General features: G+C 36.4%; 1 protein-coding gene across 4 annotated transcripts in view; it reads right to left on the reverse strand.

Moving 5' to 3' along the window:
- LOC135211558 (uncharacterized) overlaps nt 1-15,903 on the reverse strand; it is a 488,168-nt gene extending 472,265 nt beyond the window's left edge. For 3 of the 4 annotated variants that reach the window (XR_010313663.1, XM_064244858.1, XM_064244859.1), the window contains exons 1-2: nt 15,642-15,903; nt 4,721-4,746 (exon numbers count right to left, since the gene is read on the reverse strand). Coding sequence is in view for 3 of the 4 variants with exons in the window: in XM_064244858.1 (XP_064100928.1) it covers nt 4,721-4,746; nt 15,642-15,785 (170 nt within the window). In the remaining variant the exon portion in view is untranslated. The remainder of the gene's footprint in view (nt 1-4,720; nt 4,747-15,641) is intronic. The other variant, XM_064244857.1, reaches the window with a different exon arrangement.
- Nucleotides 15,904-16,431: the final 528 nt, after the last annotated feature.

The raw sequence follows: 16,431 nt of genomic DNA on the forward strand, positions 1-16,431 counted from the left end.
AAAACGGTAACATAAAAGACTATTCAACTCTCTTTAGTTATAGTAAACATTAATGTTTGCGATAGCAGTACGACTGCACAATAAGTTTAGATTTTTAACATCAACAGTCGTAGTATAAAAAAAATTGTGTTACTGAGACGATACAAATTCGCGACAAAATCCAACCAGCGCTGCCTGAAGTTCATAAACTTTCGCCGGCCCTTTAACTATACCGTTAAGCGATCGTAGATGTTAAAAGCAAACTAACTGTATACAAGAAATTCCATAGATGAGAGGGCAATTTAGACACCTGTTCAAAGGACACACTTACGTTTTAAGTTGTTCGTGTAGTCGTTTTAAAAATAATAATAACAATCATGGCTGTATGTGAGTTCTTTTCACTGTGTCTTCGTTTCCAGTTAATTTCTTTATGCCATGTCAGAAACATTAAGAAAAGTCCTCATCCACAAATTTGATAAGCACCACATATCTCACATAACGGGCACGGCACATTTTAGTAGCTACATGTAGTTGAATTTCAAAGGCTGAATAGGACGTATGACTTATTCTGGATTCAGATTCGTGACTTCAGCATTTTCAAATAGGGAATTTTTAAGAAGTAAAAAAAAAATATCTGACATTAACAGCTGCCTCCATAAAATGAATGTGTTATCGAGTGTCTCTTAGCCATGTGTGATCATAGCAATTAGAAAATGTATTAATAAACGGCCAAGATCTCTAATTCAGCAGTTACAAATGGAAAACAACAGTCATGGTACATAGAACGAACGAAAGAAGTATGAAATTTGGGCTACAATCCAAGCATTGGGACATTTTCTGCCGTTCAACGATAGTGTTATGTAGACACCCTTGGCATGTATATACGGAAAACAAGAGCATGAGTAATATAGGTCAGCCTCCATAATTATACCGCCAATAAGATAACAAAACCAACAGTAATGACTAATAATAATTAACATTAGTCAGCTGCTGCCACACAAACTTCCCTGAGCTGATATGTTAAAAATTCTGTAACATTCTCCAACATTTAAACTGCAATCCCAATACATTTACACACACGCAAGACAAGCATATATATATATTCTAAGAAGACTGGAATATATCAACAATGTGTATGATTCTTATGAAAAACATACTGTGATATGAGACGTTTCAAGATACCTTGGATATTGGATGAGACCTGAAGTACAATACAGCACAGACAACGGCAAAATCAGAACAAATAACTGTCTTAGAAAGTAAAGGTAAACAAAGTACAAGAAGAGAGAAGATAAGAAATCATGTATTATTTGGGGAGTGGCGGTATACAGCCGCCCGCCGAATCGGAAATGAAATAACCAAGGAAAGAATGAAAAATAGGAAAGTGCCAGTCAGGAGGAGGGATAGGTCAATAATGACATCAGGAGATGATTTGGGTAATAAAACGGAGACTGAAATAATAAAGAAAGAGCCTGGAAATGGAAAGCACCGTTTTCTATCAAGCCTGTTGTGCATAATATTGAATGAGGAAACAAAGCCAAAAAAGGTGACATGACTCAGTATGATAACTACAGAGGCAATGAACTTACATCGTTCTGACGAAAATATTCAAAAAGATTACTCTGAAAAGGCTATAATAAGAGGTTGATAAAATGCTTATAGAGATGAACAAGTTAGTTTTAGGGTAGTTTTAGGGAAGTTTTTGTACAGAGCATATATTTGTGGTAAGATAAACTGCGAAGCCGTACGGAATCTAAAAATACCTCGTCTGATAGCCTTAAATATTTACGAGAAAGCATCTGACAGCGTCCACAGACTAGTATTTTGGGAGGTGTCAGGTCATCTGAGTATTTGCGTTTAATGTGACCAGCTAACTGAAACTATCCACGAACGAAGTAAATGCAAAGTTTATGTTGACTGAGATTTGTCCGATAAAGTTGCATTATTAAAGCTGTGCTACAGGGCACTGTTATATTGTCTTTGCTTTGCCCTTCTTATAGATTTTATTATATAAAAAAAAATAGCTGGCGGTGGATGAGAAGGTTTAGATTGGAATAACGACAGAAATCTAACATTTAAAATACGCAAACAATGCTCTCGTAATCAGCAGAATACCACAAGCTTTACAAAGCTTGCTTAAACAGAATGCATCATCTAAAAAGATGACGGGTCTCAAGATAAATACAAAATAATAAAAAAAAAAACGCAGTAATAAGGATACAGTATGCACAACGGGTTTGAAACTACATAAGATGGAGGAAGGGTTAATGAGGCTGTATCTTTCACATATTTAGGAACAATGATATCCCTTATAGGTTCTCCAAACAAGGAATTTGGAAAAAGATTAGAAAAAAAGGCAAATCAGACAATGGGCAGGCTGAATCAGATTCAAAAATCGAATTATACATTAGCACAATTACACATTAGTACAGTACGATCGGTATTCTTATACGGACATGAATCATGGAATGGCACTCGAAGTATGTCTAAAATTGTTTTCTCTACTGAAGACTAGAATTTTGAGATGAATATAAAGAGTCAGATGGCAGGTTAGAGCAAGAAATAACGTAACAAAGGAAATTACAGAAGTTTCATATGTAGATGAGATAATGATGAGATGTAGATGGCTTGGCCAGGTTCTACGACCCATCCCTACGAGAATAGTACATGATAGCGTCAGCTGGTCTCCGGTGGGCACCAGCAGAGTTACAAGACTTAGACCTAAGAGGATAAGAACCATGAGACGGGGGAGGTTAAGATGAATGGAGATTTGAAGAAGATAGAGGGCAGGAAATACATGAGGCGTTGTGAGATATATATATATATATATATATATATATATATATATATATATATATATATAATGCTCATGAGATTCTGTTTACAAATTTAACATATATTATAATATATATATATATATATATATAGAATATATATTATTTAGATAGATATATATATATATGAGATATTTTTTACAAATTACTATATATATATATATATATATATATATATATAGATATATATATATATATAGATATATATATATATATATATCAATATTATATATATCTATAAGCTCATGATTCTATGTTTACAAATTTATGTGTGTATATATATATATATATATATATATATATATATATATATATGCTCATGAGATTCTATGTTAACAAATTTACAAGTCCCACCATCCTACGAGATCCCTCATTCAGTTTGCATATATACACATATAAGTTATACGGCTACAATAAAGTACGGAGACACAGCAGCATCATTTCAGGATACTCAGTATCTTATCAACGACTTATTTTCTTTAAATACTCGACTTCTTCTTCTTCCAAGACCCTACATCTCTTTATTCATTACAATATATCTAACCACATGTGGTACTCATAGGCTAACAATTATTACGTACATCCACACTCTATTTACATGTTACTTGATATTCACTCTGATACTGAACGGATCTCTTACTTTAACACTGCCACCAGTAGGCACATATTAGAAAGATGAATACGTTACATTTATGTATTTACAAATTAGTATAGAAAATATAATAAATTTATTTGATTGTTAGTCAATGCTAACCAGAGATGTGCCTGCTAAATGGCACTGTTAGAGTAAGAGGTTCGTTCAGTATCAGAGTCGATATAATGTAGCATGTAAGCTTGTGTGAATGTACGTAACAAATGTTAGCCTAAGAGTGCTACATATGGTTAGATATATGATAATGAATAAACAGATATAGGGCCTTGGAGGGAGTTGAGTATTGAAAGGAAATAAGGCGTAGCAAAAGTATTGAGCCTTCTGAAATGTGTCTGCTCTCTCTCCGTACATACTATTTTTCTTCCGAAAAACCCCTGTTATCGTCTTACTTCCGCTATGGTAAATGGATGACCACGATTTTTCATGCCTGTGCCAATCATATTCTATGCATTGCTACTAAGAGAGAGAGAGAGAGAGAGAGAGAGAGAGAGAGAGAGAGAGAGAGAGAGAGAGAGAGAGAGAGAGAGAGCTCCTATATAGTCGATCATTTATGATGTGGAGTTACAATCATGATCAATTTTCCCTTCAGTTTCGTATTCTATAAGTTTTTCTCCACTCTGTAATCATAAAGATACAGAATGTGGAAAAAATTACAGAATACGGAACTGAAAGGAAGATTGATCATGACTTTAACTCCATATCATATATTATCGACCATAGAGCTCTCTCTCTCTCTCTCTCTCTCTCTCTCTCTCTCTCTCTCTCTCTCTCTCTCTCTCTCTCAGTAGTAATATATAGAATATGACTGACTGACACAGGAATGAAAAATCGCGATAAATACCATTTACCATAACGGAATTAAAACAACAGTGTTTTTCGGAAGAAATGAGTATGGACTACGTAAAGACTGCTGTCAATTATGAATGCTATATTGAAACATAACTTTAAGTAATGCCATACTATTTGTTATAAAAAAAATTGCGTCTGACTAATATTACACTCGAATTTCCTGACAAAATAAACATTTTTCCTAATATGAAAAATGATCCTCAAAAGAGACGTTTTGACTGATATAAGACTTTCAATAACAGGTCTTGTTCCAAACCAAACCAAAATGTTCAAGAAGTGACGACTTATCTATACCAAAGAAAAATCTACGATAAGTGACGGTAGATTAAAGTTAATCTTCAATTCCCAAGAAGTGACGTTTGAATTAACAATAAGTTTACTAACCCTAGATTGCCGATTTACTCACCCTCGAAAACGTCCACACTTTAGACACTGGAAAAAGAAGAAAAAGAAACTGTTACATCCATTTTGAACTACATCGGCAACAATAAAGGGAAAGTAATGTACGTAGTACAAGGGTGAAAACTAGATGCACGAGGTTAAAATGCATAATAAATTATGAAAAACTATTTTAAGGAAACCATTTCAAGCATAACCGGAGTATCTTGACAACTGGAAAATGATTAAATATAGCCATTCAACCGTAGTGAATTCATATCCTTGCAGTTTATTTACTAAAACTAAATTCATTTTTCATTACATAAATCATAAAGAAAAATTAATACGTTCAGATTGGAGAGAGAGAAGATACTAACAATACACAAAAGAAATTTACACTTAAATCATTTAAAATAACTATTAATATAATACAAATTGACGTGACATCAAGAATCCCAAGAAAGATTTTGACTAAAATCATGAGCTACTGTAACTGAAATAAAAAATAATCTTGAACATCACAGAGGTTCTAACCGATATCACCTGCGTAAGTATACCAATCTGAGACCTCATGGAAAATCTGTAATCTACAAAATTCAGTCTGGATAAATTGGATAAAAATCCTTTATGAAACTTGACACAATGGATCACCCTAAATCATCCCTAGCTTCTACATCTAGAAAGAGAAACTATACCTTTGACATCAACTTACAAGACAAGATAATCGCATCTGGAGAAATATGTATGTGCAACGTTCTAAGTCAAGGATCATGAACTTCCTCGTACATAATTCTAGATCTTTTCAGATCGACTTTTCTTCCAGATCACTGTAATCATATCAGTACCAGCCGGGCCACTATTATCAGGAAAAAAAACGTACAATGCCATTTTTTAAAACACAAATGAATCAATCTTGTCGAATGGTAATGCCGAGAGAATGGGAGAAGAAAGTTTACCAACAGATGTGCGTTTCCTACATAATAGAAAGTGTGAGAAGATACGTCGAAAGTGCTGAGTTCACGGGCGGCATGAGAGATACAAAGAATGGGTCTTAATGTACACAAAGCAAAAAACGTTAACTGCGCAGAATATGTAACAACGACGCAGCGTTGTGCACAGTAGTTTTGCAGCATATGTAACAGTCATATTAATGCTCACAGTACTGCTAGAAAAAATAAAATATGCAGTGGTGGCAAGAATTGGCCATTTTAATTTACACAGAGTTCATCTACGATTCAGAAGATAAAGTTTCTCTTTACAGCAACGTCTTCCTCTAGAAAATACTTATTGGTCACAAAAATACTGTTTGAAGTAACGATGAAAAAAAAAACACTCGAGTAACGCTAATTAATAACCATAAATCACATGAAGAAACCTCCCGCTACCTCGTCAATTAATTATAATATAAAAAAAAACAGGCATAGTGCCAGATGTTCTAAGCTGACATAATACTATTCAGAAATTACATACAAAAACTTGATAAAGATTTAGCTGGAAGAGGTTTTTCTAACTTCCAAAATACAAACTTGACCACATCGCCAAACTCCCTAAAACTAAAAAATAAAAAAAAAACTGTAATTACAGGAATACTTGTGTTTACCACTGTGTCTCGATCATGAACTTGTGAAAATGGTTTTTGTTTGTTTGTATGGTGTTTTTAAGTTGCATGGAACCAGTGGTTATTCAGCAACGGGGAAAAAAGGTTTTTGTTACTTACATTATCCGTTAAATTGCCTTGACAAAAAAATTGAAGTAACTATCATGAGAGAACCTTTTACCTCTGATGATCAGGCAAGTGTGACTGAATCTTCGTTAAGTGGAGTACAGCATTCTTGCAAGTTTTCAAGAAGTATTTATGAAAGGATGAAGAAACTTCAAGAAAGAGACAATCAGTGACCTTGTGAAACTGGAAATTTGTTGTGAGGGGGATCTTGTAAAAGTGAATGTGTAATTTGTTGACTTAAATGCTTTAATGTATTTGCACAGATTTTTAACTGAGAGGATGTTTGATATAATGAAAGTGTCTTTGTGACAGAGCGCTCCCAAGTCTTTGAAAATTTTATGTTCATAAGTATCAGTGAAGAGAAGTTTGCGAACATCAATGGACGGTTGTAACTGTGAGTACGAACGTTTTAACGTGTAGGTGAGAGCAAAGAATTATTAGCAACATACATGGGAGGCTTGTGAAACGAAATAGGTTAACAAAAGTAAAACTACGACTGAGATAAAGTAAGGGACGTTTGCTAGAGACATTTTCGTAAACGAAAGGATGTGTGTGAAGGCGTAGGAACCTTTGTGAATAAGCAAGGATGGTGGCGGGAATGACAGAAGTCTTAGCCGGAGTGATGATAGTCTGCAAGAAGATACATTTGTAGGCAGGAACGTAGACTGTGAAAGAAATAAAATATAAGAAAATGAAAAATTGTTTGCGTAGATAAAGGAAACAAAATCCAAGCTGGACTAGAAGACGGGAAATGGTGGATAGTTGAATAGATGGCGTTGGGGGAGGGGGAGGGGGAGAGGTTATTGTGAGTGTGGGAGAAGGGCAGATATACATCCTGAGTCACAGATAAGAACCCTATCAATACATTTACTGAGTTTTGAGGTTTTTTATTCTCTCACTCTCTCTTTCTCTCACTACACAGATAATGTTGTTAGCCCCAGGTTATACGTCACGATAGCAACACAGGTACTTCCGAAAACCACACTATCTAACCCCCAACCCACCTCCTCTCTCTCTCTCTCTCTCTCTCTCTCTCTCTCTCTCTCTCTCCACACCAAAATAAGTAGTATACAAAATTGCCATGAATGATTACATATATCCTAATTAAATAGGATACCTGTAACTGACCAGCCACAGTCACATCTCAGTCCCTCTGAACTCAGGATAACACATAAAGAAAATATCTGAAACAATGTATTGTTTTTAAGAGGTATGGTTAAGAGACAGAGAAAAGTTTCACTTCGTCAGCCTTATAAGAATCAAGACCCGTCTGCATGTGTGTGTTTGTATGTGTGTGTGTGTTTGAGTGTAAGAGAGAGAATCAGTCCACACCGGATGTCCTTATCACAAAAGCCAGTAAATTCTATTAAAATCATCACAAGCAAGCGACGTACGCAAAGCATTTTATGAACTGAACAGACACCCATTTAGACTTCGAAAGCAACTGAAATTTCCCCGATATGGATTCTAAATCGAAAGTCAATCATTCTTCCAAATCTTACGAAAAGAGACAAGAATAACATGTCGTTATGAACTAGCCTACAAGGAAAACTAGATCAATATATTTTACTGCGCACATGGGAGGGTTCAAATTAATCTTAAAACTAAAGATAAATAAGCTTCATTGGCGGCAACCGCCCCCAGTCTATAAATTATCAATAACTGTTAACTTACAGTCCCATCAAATTCATTATAATGCTTACTCATTCTCTCTCTCACGTATATATATATATATATATATATATATATATATATATATATATATATATATACATACACAAACAAACACACACGCACATGTATTTTAATGGGCCTTTGATACTTGAGATACATTATATATATATATATATATATATATATATATATATATATATATATATATAAACATAAAACTACGAGTCAGCAATCATAACAAACTTTCTCTCTCTCTCTCTCTCTCTCTCTCTTAAGGACACACAATACCTGAAGTGGAATATACACCCATGAGGTTAAGTATGTCCAACAAAAAACGAAAAAAGAATTACTATAAATACAAAGGAAATAAACCTTTTTAGCGTCTAAAACCTAGATTCATAATTTCTGTATTTTTTCAATACATTACAAGCTTTGAGGGAGAAACCGAAGGGGAAAGTAGTTACAAATCCCTTGAAAATAAAATTCCCTTGAAAATAAAATTCCATCTGTTTGTAGAAATTTTGTTGTCAGCATCATGATATTCATATGAAAGTACTGCATTTCTTCATCCGATAAATTTCTAGCACTTTTCTAGAAAATAAAGAAAGTTAGACATAGTCCTCATAAAGAAAACAATGAAACACTCTAACTGTTATCAAGAGTCAACCCCTGTCTTTCCCTCTTGTTAACAGTTCAATATACTGTACCCAATCGAACCTGTACAAAGAAAGATCCATCAATTCGCAGAGATACTGACAGAAATTGAACTAACAGCCTTTAACCTATCAAGGGTCAGCCCACCAAATGCTATCAAAGACTTCAAAGGAGTGAAAGGAACCGACACAAAATACACCGGACAAAAAAATTCACTTGGAAACAGGTTAACACTTGGCAAAATAAATAACGTGTCTCGGGAAGAAAAGGCAAGAGATCCAAAGTGCCTGTCACAGGAATACGACCAAGATGTTGGGTATCCTAAGGCGTCACGCTAAAGACTCTAGCGAAGAGATCAGCAGAGATGTTAAAAGTACACCGCGTATGCAGATGCTAATTGAAAGGATATATACCTCAAGAACCTAAAATTTTCTAAGTACGTTTTCTGAAAATGACTCATGGAATGTTGTTAAAAACGTTGCCATTAAGAGTCTTAAAACGAACCCTTCTCTAAGACTGCGTAGAGCGGATTTCCAAAAGTGGACATTTTAAAAAGACAAATCAAAATGGTTTCATGACAATGCTAAGAACGTCTTCAAACTAAAAGACACAAAACGGTATCGAAAATGTTCCGCGAACGATGCAGGTAATCACTAAAGGGGCCTCATCACAAGACGATATGACACGCGAAAAGATTTAGAATATGCTATGCGTCTCATAGCAAATAAACTCCTTACCAGTAACAAAGTTCACAACCTTGATCTCTAACCCACTGGCTGATATTTTTATGCTGGTTTTAATCTCCATTCGATAAAGTCGTCGAAGAATGATAATTTACCTCAACTACTTTAAATAGCCCGTGAATTACGTACTGAAAAAAATACATGAAAACAATTACGATATAAATAGGCCGAGGCATTATTCTTGTCATATTACAAGAGCGTCTGATAAACCCCAAGCCATACATCTCAACGAAAATAGCATCTCACTCCAATCAGGCAGCTTATCTAATAGCTCTTTACATTTCTTCTTCAGTTTCAACCGTGCAGTGTCAACCTTTAGCCTCTATGACACCGGATCTTGGCCTGAGGGCTGCTACATGTCTACTTTAGACGATAACTCCAAGGCTACTTTTGTGGGGGAAGAGAAAGTGCATAGATTAGAAGTGAGGAAAGTCTTTGCTCAAGTAAGGAAACAAAGGCAAAAATAGTTCATATCCAGACACTGAAATCATACTAAATATTTGAAGTAGACTAAAATGGGGCACAAAATGTTGCCATGTGCCGAGTATAAAAGTTGTAAGTTGGAAGAAGTCTTATCATTTGCCAGATAAGAGTCGGTTTGTCTTTTAACCAGTGAATTTTTCACTGACTACACTCTTCTGTGGCGTTCTTATCGATAATATTATTAAGGAAGAACAGTTCATTTGCTACCCCATGAATTATGTCATGATAATTATAATAGTGACAAGGAGCATCTGCAAATATATGTCAATCCTTCAGAGATTATGTGGTGCCATAATACCTATAACACTTAATCTAGGCTCCTAGATACGTATTTTCTCGTATAGAATGGATGCTCTCATCAAAGTCTATTAAATTAAGCATAAGTACATTGTTCAACAAAGTTAAGGTCAATACAATTCTCTAAAATCTACACTGGGTCACAGTGACTATAGGTTATTCATGAAGACATCATGGATCTGCAAGCCTGTGTAACGTGACGGGCTGAGGCTGAAGTTGGATTCAAGATACAAGAAAAAAAAAAAAAAAAAAAAAACATTCACAAGAGACGTACAAATAAATATGCAAAACCTGAAACATTAAAAATCGATTTCGAACAATCTGACAACATATCGACTACACACAATCTCAGCAGCAACAGTATTCACACCTTCAACGCCGCAGGAGGTGAAATTCTCTTGGGTAAATAACTACATTCACAAAGGTGCAACTGCATTGAAGGACCTCTCTTTTCACCATGAGCAGCAACAGTACCGTACACATGGAAGATTTCTTCAGTTCTGTCAGTCCAGATTGAATTTCCTTATATGGCAAATGAAAATTCGGTAGATCCACTCGCATACTAAAAAGGAACTTGTAAGGAAAAATGAAAAGCTACTCAGTGTGTGTTTTCTTCATTACCAATGCTCTCCAAACCCACTACACTGGAGAATCAATGTTCATGGTTTAGCGGCCCTATTCAAAAAAAAAAAAAAAAAAAACTTTTGATTTCTGACGGTGTTAGTGCAAAGCAAACCAAAAGCATGTAAAGAACACCAGGCTAATATTCTCGAATTATACCCGTTAAATACGACACAAAGACATTTTCTTTATGAATCCTGCCTTAAGGTAATCATTCGTGCTTAAATCATAAAGAATAAAAACAAGACACATAGACGCAATAAATGAAGATGGAAAGAAAAATGTAAGTTCTTACTCTGACAATTAAATTTCATAAGAAACACGACACACATGATTTACTTATACAGATTATTGTCTTCTCCCCAATACGATTTACTTATACAAACCATTGTCTTATTCCCGGTACGATGATTCCATAAGACGTCCTATGCGCGATCTTAAAAGGAATTGAGGTCAGCAGATGTCTCTATCAGTGCCACCAATGGTGCCATGGCTAATCAACAAACCAGTAACACAATGTCACAGCCTGGAAGTCATTTGGTTGTACAAAACGGTAAACTGTGCACTTTACCTCTATGTAAAAATCTTGTAATTACAATCAGTAGGTAAAAAAAATAAACCTTCACTAAAATACTTACCCTAGATCCGATCATAGCTGCTGCCCAATTTCCTACCCATTAGACGACATCTTCATTAAATTATCATTCAGGTATGGCCCAAATCACATCAACCCACAATGTAAATTGGTAATCCGTAATCTAAATGGTTTTTCAATCATTCTCACAACCAGCCATTTCAGGGTGTTACCACGATCTACCGCAAGAACTACCAGTGAACCCTACAACTGTTTCAATGTACACTCGTAACAATTAATTAAGCATAAGCTCAATCGTGACATTAAAATTCACTCCAGTTAAACGCCATGTCCGACAAAATGAAACCATGTTGAAAACACCGAAAAATGTAGATTCAACACTAATTAAGTACGCTTTGCACTGCTAATTTCCCCTTTGACACACACTTTACATCAAAAGTTCACTCATGCAGAGCTCCATTTCATCTTCAATGAAAGCAACACAGGTGCCGTTAACGGAAACCAGCCACTGTTCGTTTGCCCTCCCACCAATCAACAACGTTTAACGTATCACACTAAGGCACTGGAGTTAAACGCATTTTCAGGTCATTTCCACAACCAGCCACATTCAACGTTCCCGGCGAAGCACGACATGAACACCCAACAACACACATCACTCCATAATACCGTGACAGACAAGCTGTGAAACGAGCGGACGGGGGCCGTTTGGGACGTCAATGACGGATGCCCCACGGGGTGGAGGGGAACGGGAGAAGGAGAGTTGACAGGGCACAGGGTGGTGGAGAGGTAAAGCAGACAGCAGGGACCGTCGTCATAATCATCATCATAATTATCATTATCGAAGTCTTCCCTGCTTCCTCCCCCACCAAGGGGAACACCAGAGAGGGTACATGACACAAAGATAAGTAAGAATAACCCTCCCGCATTCTACTCTCACGCTGCCATGCACACCAAAATCTTTTTCTTATCACCTAATAAGCAAACGTAAGCTCCTTCATACGGTAATACACCTTATAAGTGGTGGGGGATCCATGGGGAAGACGTACTCCACTCTTATCATCTAGTCGTCATGAAAGCTATGACGATCTACTTGTATAATTTAGGACTGCCTTACCTCTAGTTGGAGACTCCCTTATCAATAATGTTGTAATCACCAACTAAAAAGCCACATAATGAAGGGAACCACTTTAATCACTTCAAATTCCATACAGTAAAATGAAAGTATTCTTAACTGTTATATCTATCTTAATCATGAACATTGCGAATAATCATAAAAAGAGGGCATCTTTCTAGCGACGGAAAGTTTTATAAATACGTACACTTCAATCTTCATTGCAAAAGAAACACAACACTTCAGCCTTCAATTCCCGAACCAAACAAGTATATGAATACACTTCAGCCTTCAGTGACAAAAGAACACAAATTTATTATATATTACTACACTTCAACCTTCACTGCGAAAGAAACAAATATATGAATATACTCCAACCCTCACTGCTAAATAAACAAATAAGTCAATGTGCTTCATCTTCACTCTGGGAGAATACACTCAAACCTTCAATACAAAAGAAACACAAATATGTGAATATACTTCAAATTTCATTCAATCATAACTAGAGACAGTCTGTTCTCGTCACACTATAGACCACGCCCCGGGTTCAACCGGGCCTCAAGATAAAGAGCCAGACAGTTGAAGTGTTCTTTAGGTCTAGTCTTAAATGAAATCACAAGTCAAAGCTCAGTGGGTCACATACCAACCCGAGACAATAGTACTCAGATCTCTCCGCTGTGCTAGTGGTTGCTCATGGAGGGTATCCGTGGAACAGGATGTCACAGTAAACTACTGATAAAAAGGGACAATCGGCATTCTTCAATATAACATGAAAATAAATAAAAGAATTGACTCCAATGTATATCAAAATTATTTAAAAAACGAGATTTATACCCATCATACCACAAATCTACTGTACGCGTTCACACGACCTCACTTGTAAAGATACACAGCTCTAGAGCTAAACTTTCCTCTAAAAATATTGGTTTAAATGAAACAAGTTCTTCATCCTTTTGGATGTCAATGACAGTATCATGTGGCATTAACCATGTGAACTGTGGGGAAAGCGTACGAATTTCAATAATAACCATCAAAACACATAACTTGGTCATCAAAAACACTACCAAGAGCATACAACAGGCAATAGAAAAATTAAACCAATGCAATTATTAAAGGGAGGTAATCAATATAGGACCAATAAAAAACTAGTAAATCTCAAAATTCAAAAATAGGTAATCAATATAAGACCAATAAAAAACTAGTAAATCTAAAAATTCAAGAATATATCAAAATATAGCCTTTACTGCAGTCTCCATGAATTATACCATACACAGGGACCTGAAAAAGCTAGCTCGTGTTAAGGCACATAAAATCATGTTTCCTTATTTGATTTAGTTCCGCAAACTTACAACATGTACAGGAAACGGCCTATGTAGAGGGCAACCTATTGTCCTTAGTTTGCCAGGCTGAATTTAAAAAAAAAATATTGAAAAGGCGATAAAACGATACGAAGTTGCTGGAGGGAAAAGCCAGGTGAATGAGCATAATGTGTGGAGATGTGATAATAAACGTACATAAACACAAGCTTTCACAAGTAGACGTGATTCAGCGATTAAGTAATTTCACAAAAACGAAAGTTGCTTGCAACGGGCAAAGGCGGAAGCACCGAGTAAAACTTATACACTAAAGACATATATTGGATATCCTAATATACTAATGCATTCGTATACTCAAAGAAACTCGATAAGTATTATTACTATCACTGTAAGCAAGCATCAAACAAGTAGGGCCAATAACTTCTTATTAAGCAAACGTCCACATCCCAGATTTAATATTAAGTAAAACACGAGACATAAGGGCCAAATAAGGAGATGTCACAATAAAATAGGTTGAAAACCAAGCTAATGAATGAATAAAAAATTTAAGATAAGCCCACCCTATAAACGTCGTAGCACGCCAACAAAGCGTGAATGCTGAGCCAGAGCATAACGAGTAAAACACGGTCTCGTGAAAACACCCTAATTCCAGAGCCAGATGTACAATGGGTTTTAGTGGATTTCCAAATCCAATGTGAAACAAAACTTTTGGAAAAATAAAAAGGAAACTACCTCTCCGAGCTTTCTCTAGATGAAGAGCCTGGGATGCTGTGGGCATCCATACAAGAGAAAGATGGCCAGACAACGGCAGAAGAAAATTCTGGACGCCATGATATCATCATCTCTCGAAATATGCGTAGCCCGAGAACAACATGAATTTCTTATAAAATTTGATTATACCCATAGTCCAGCGAAAGAACCACCCATTTTCAACAGCTTTATGTATACACAAAATTTACATTAGCAGTACATCAAACTCCACCCCCCGCCTCTTCCCCCGTTTTTCCTACTACATACATACGTACATGAGGATAATATACACAATAAAAATATGAATAGGCCTAACACGTGTCAAGTTTGTCACACATCAACCAGACATTTGGCTGTGTACAAGTTCTCCCGGAAATTTAGAATACTTGAAGCCATGATTCCATGACAGGGTGTTCCTTGCCCACGATCTTGGTACGACTTTCGCCCACGCAACACTAGACGCATTCTTCTTGGCTAGTATTTCTTATCAAAACAATCATTATTAATGCTGCCATGAATAGGTTGTGTTGATTTGTCGTATTAGTTAACTAAAGACCTCTGACGACTGAAACTGATTAATGTCCTTTGATGCGTGATGGTACGTAGCTGAATAGACCGAACATGATTCTCTAGTTATCATCACGAAATACCATAACCACATTGCTTCCATGAGTGGAAGGTGCAAAGTGTTTAATTACAAAATGAACACGTTCATATCACGACCCTTTCAGAGTGCAGTTAAGGAATCGTAAACATTCGTTAACATACAGAATTTAGGAACGGAAATCAACTTCGACCGAGACACCCAAAGGCCGTTGGTTTTGGCGGGAATTTGGTAATGTTCGGTAGGCCACAACTGAAACACATGGCTGTAGCCTCATTGTGTATTCACCAACCTGGGCACTTAAGTTTGTTTAGAAAAATTCGAATTCGCCCACGTTCACTCATCAAGAAATATAAAAACGATACCTCTTAAACATACCTGAAGGTCTGGCTGTAATAGTGGCAGTGAAGACCAACCCGCTTGACATATATAGGCTAATTCACCAAGCGCCACTTCTCGCCTAAGAATTGGTTGCATGGTACTGTCGTGTGAGATTTTATTCACTAGAAGGGTACTAACCATGGTACTTATTTATATAACAAGAACGCTTGTCGAATTATCAAGGTTATTCGCCCGAAACAGCATATATTCGTCACTGAAGTCAAACACACTTGTTGGCCCCGCCGCCATTATTCCTCATGACGAGATTCACAAGGAAGAAACATCAAGCGCATTGCGACGATTGGGAAGTTGCCAACTAGTTGGATTATTATGAAAAAGGATCTCGTTATTATTTCAGCCGGATACAAAATTCAGGTTTATCACCTAAAATTTAGGTTGTTACTATGATGGACGTCATTAAATAAAAACACCAGAGAGTGTTGCAAAACAATTAGTGTGGAAACCTACCAGGTCGCGCGTTGCCAACAAGATTTTCAGCTCCTTTCAATTTTCGTTCTGCCGAATAGAACGTTGTCCATTTGTTCGCTGAAGGTCTTAATGCGGGTGTCCACCGAGGTAACATTTTGGCAACATGTGGCATGCTACATTGTAGCATACACCAAGTGTGTTTCCACCAATTCAACAGAATGCCGGCAATATGTAGCGGCAGATAGCAACTTGTTGCCGCATAACCCGACGCAAGCGATTCTCTCTCTTTCTGTCTCTCAAGACCTTATAACCCGACGCATGAGATTCTCTCTCTCAAGATATCTTTCTAGCAGTAGCA

Source organism: Macrobrachium nipponense, chromosome 4 (genome assembly GCF_015104395.2).
Source record: "Macrobrachium nipponense isolate FS-2020 chromosome 4, ASM1510439v2, whole genome shotgun sequence".
Classification (NCBI taxonomy): Eukaryota; Metazoa; Arthropoda; class Malacostraca; order Decapoda; family Palaemonidae; genus Macrobrachium; species Macrobrachium nipponense.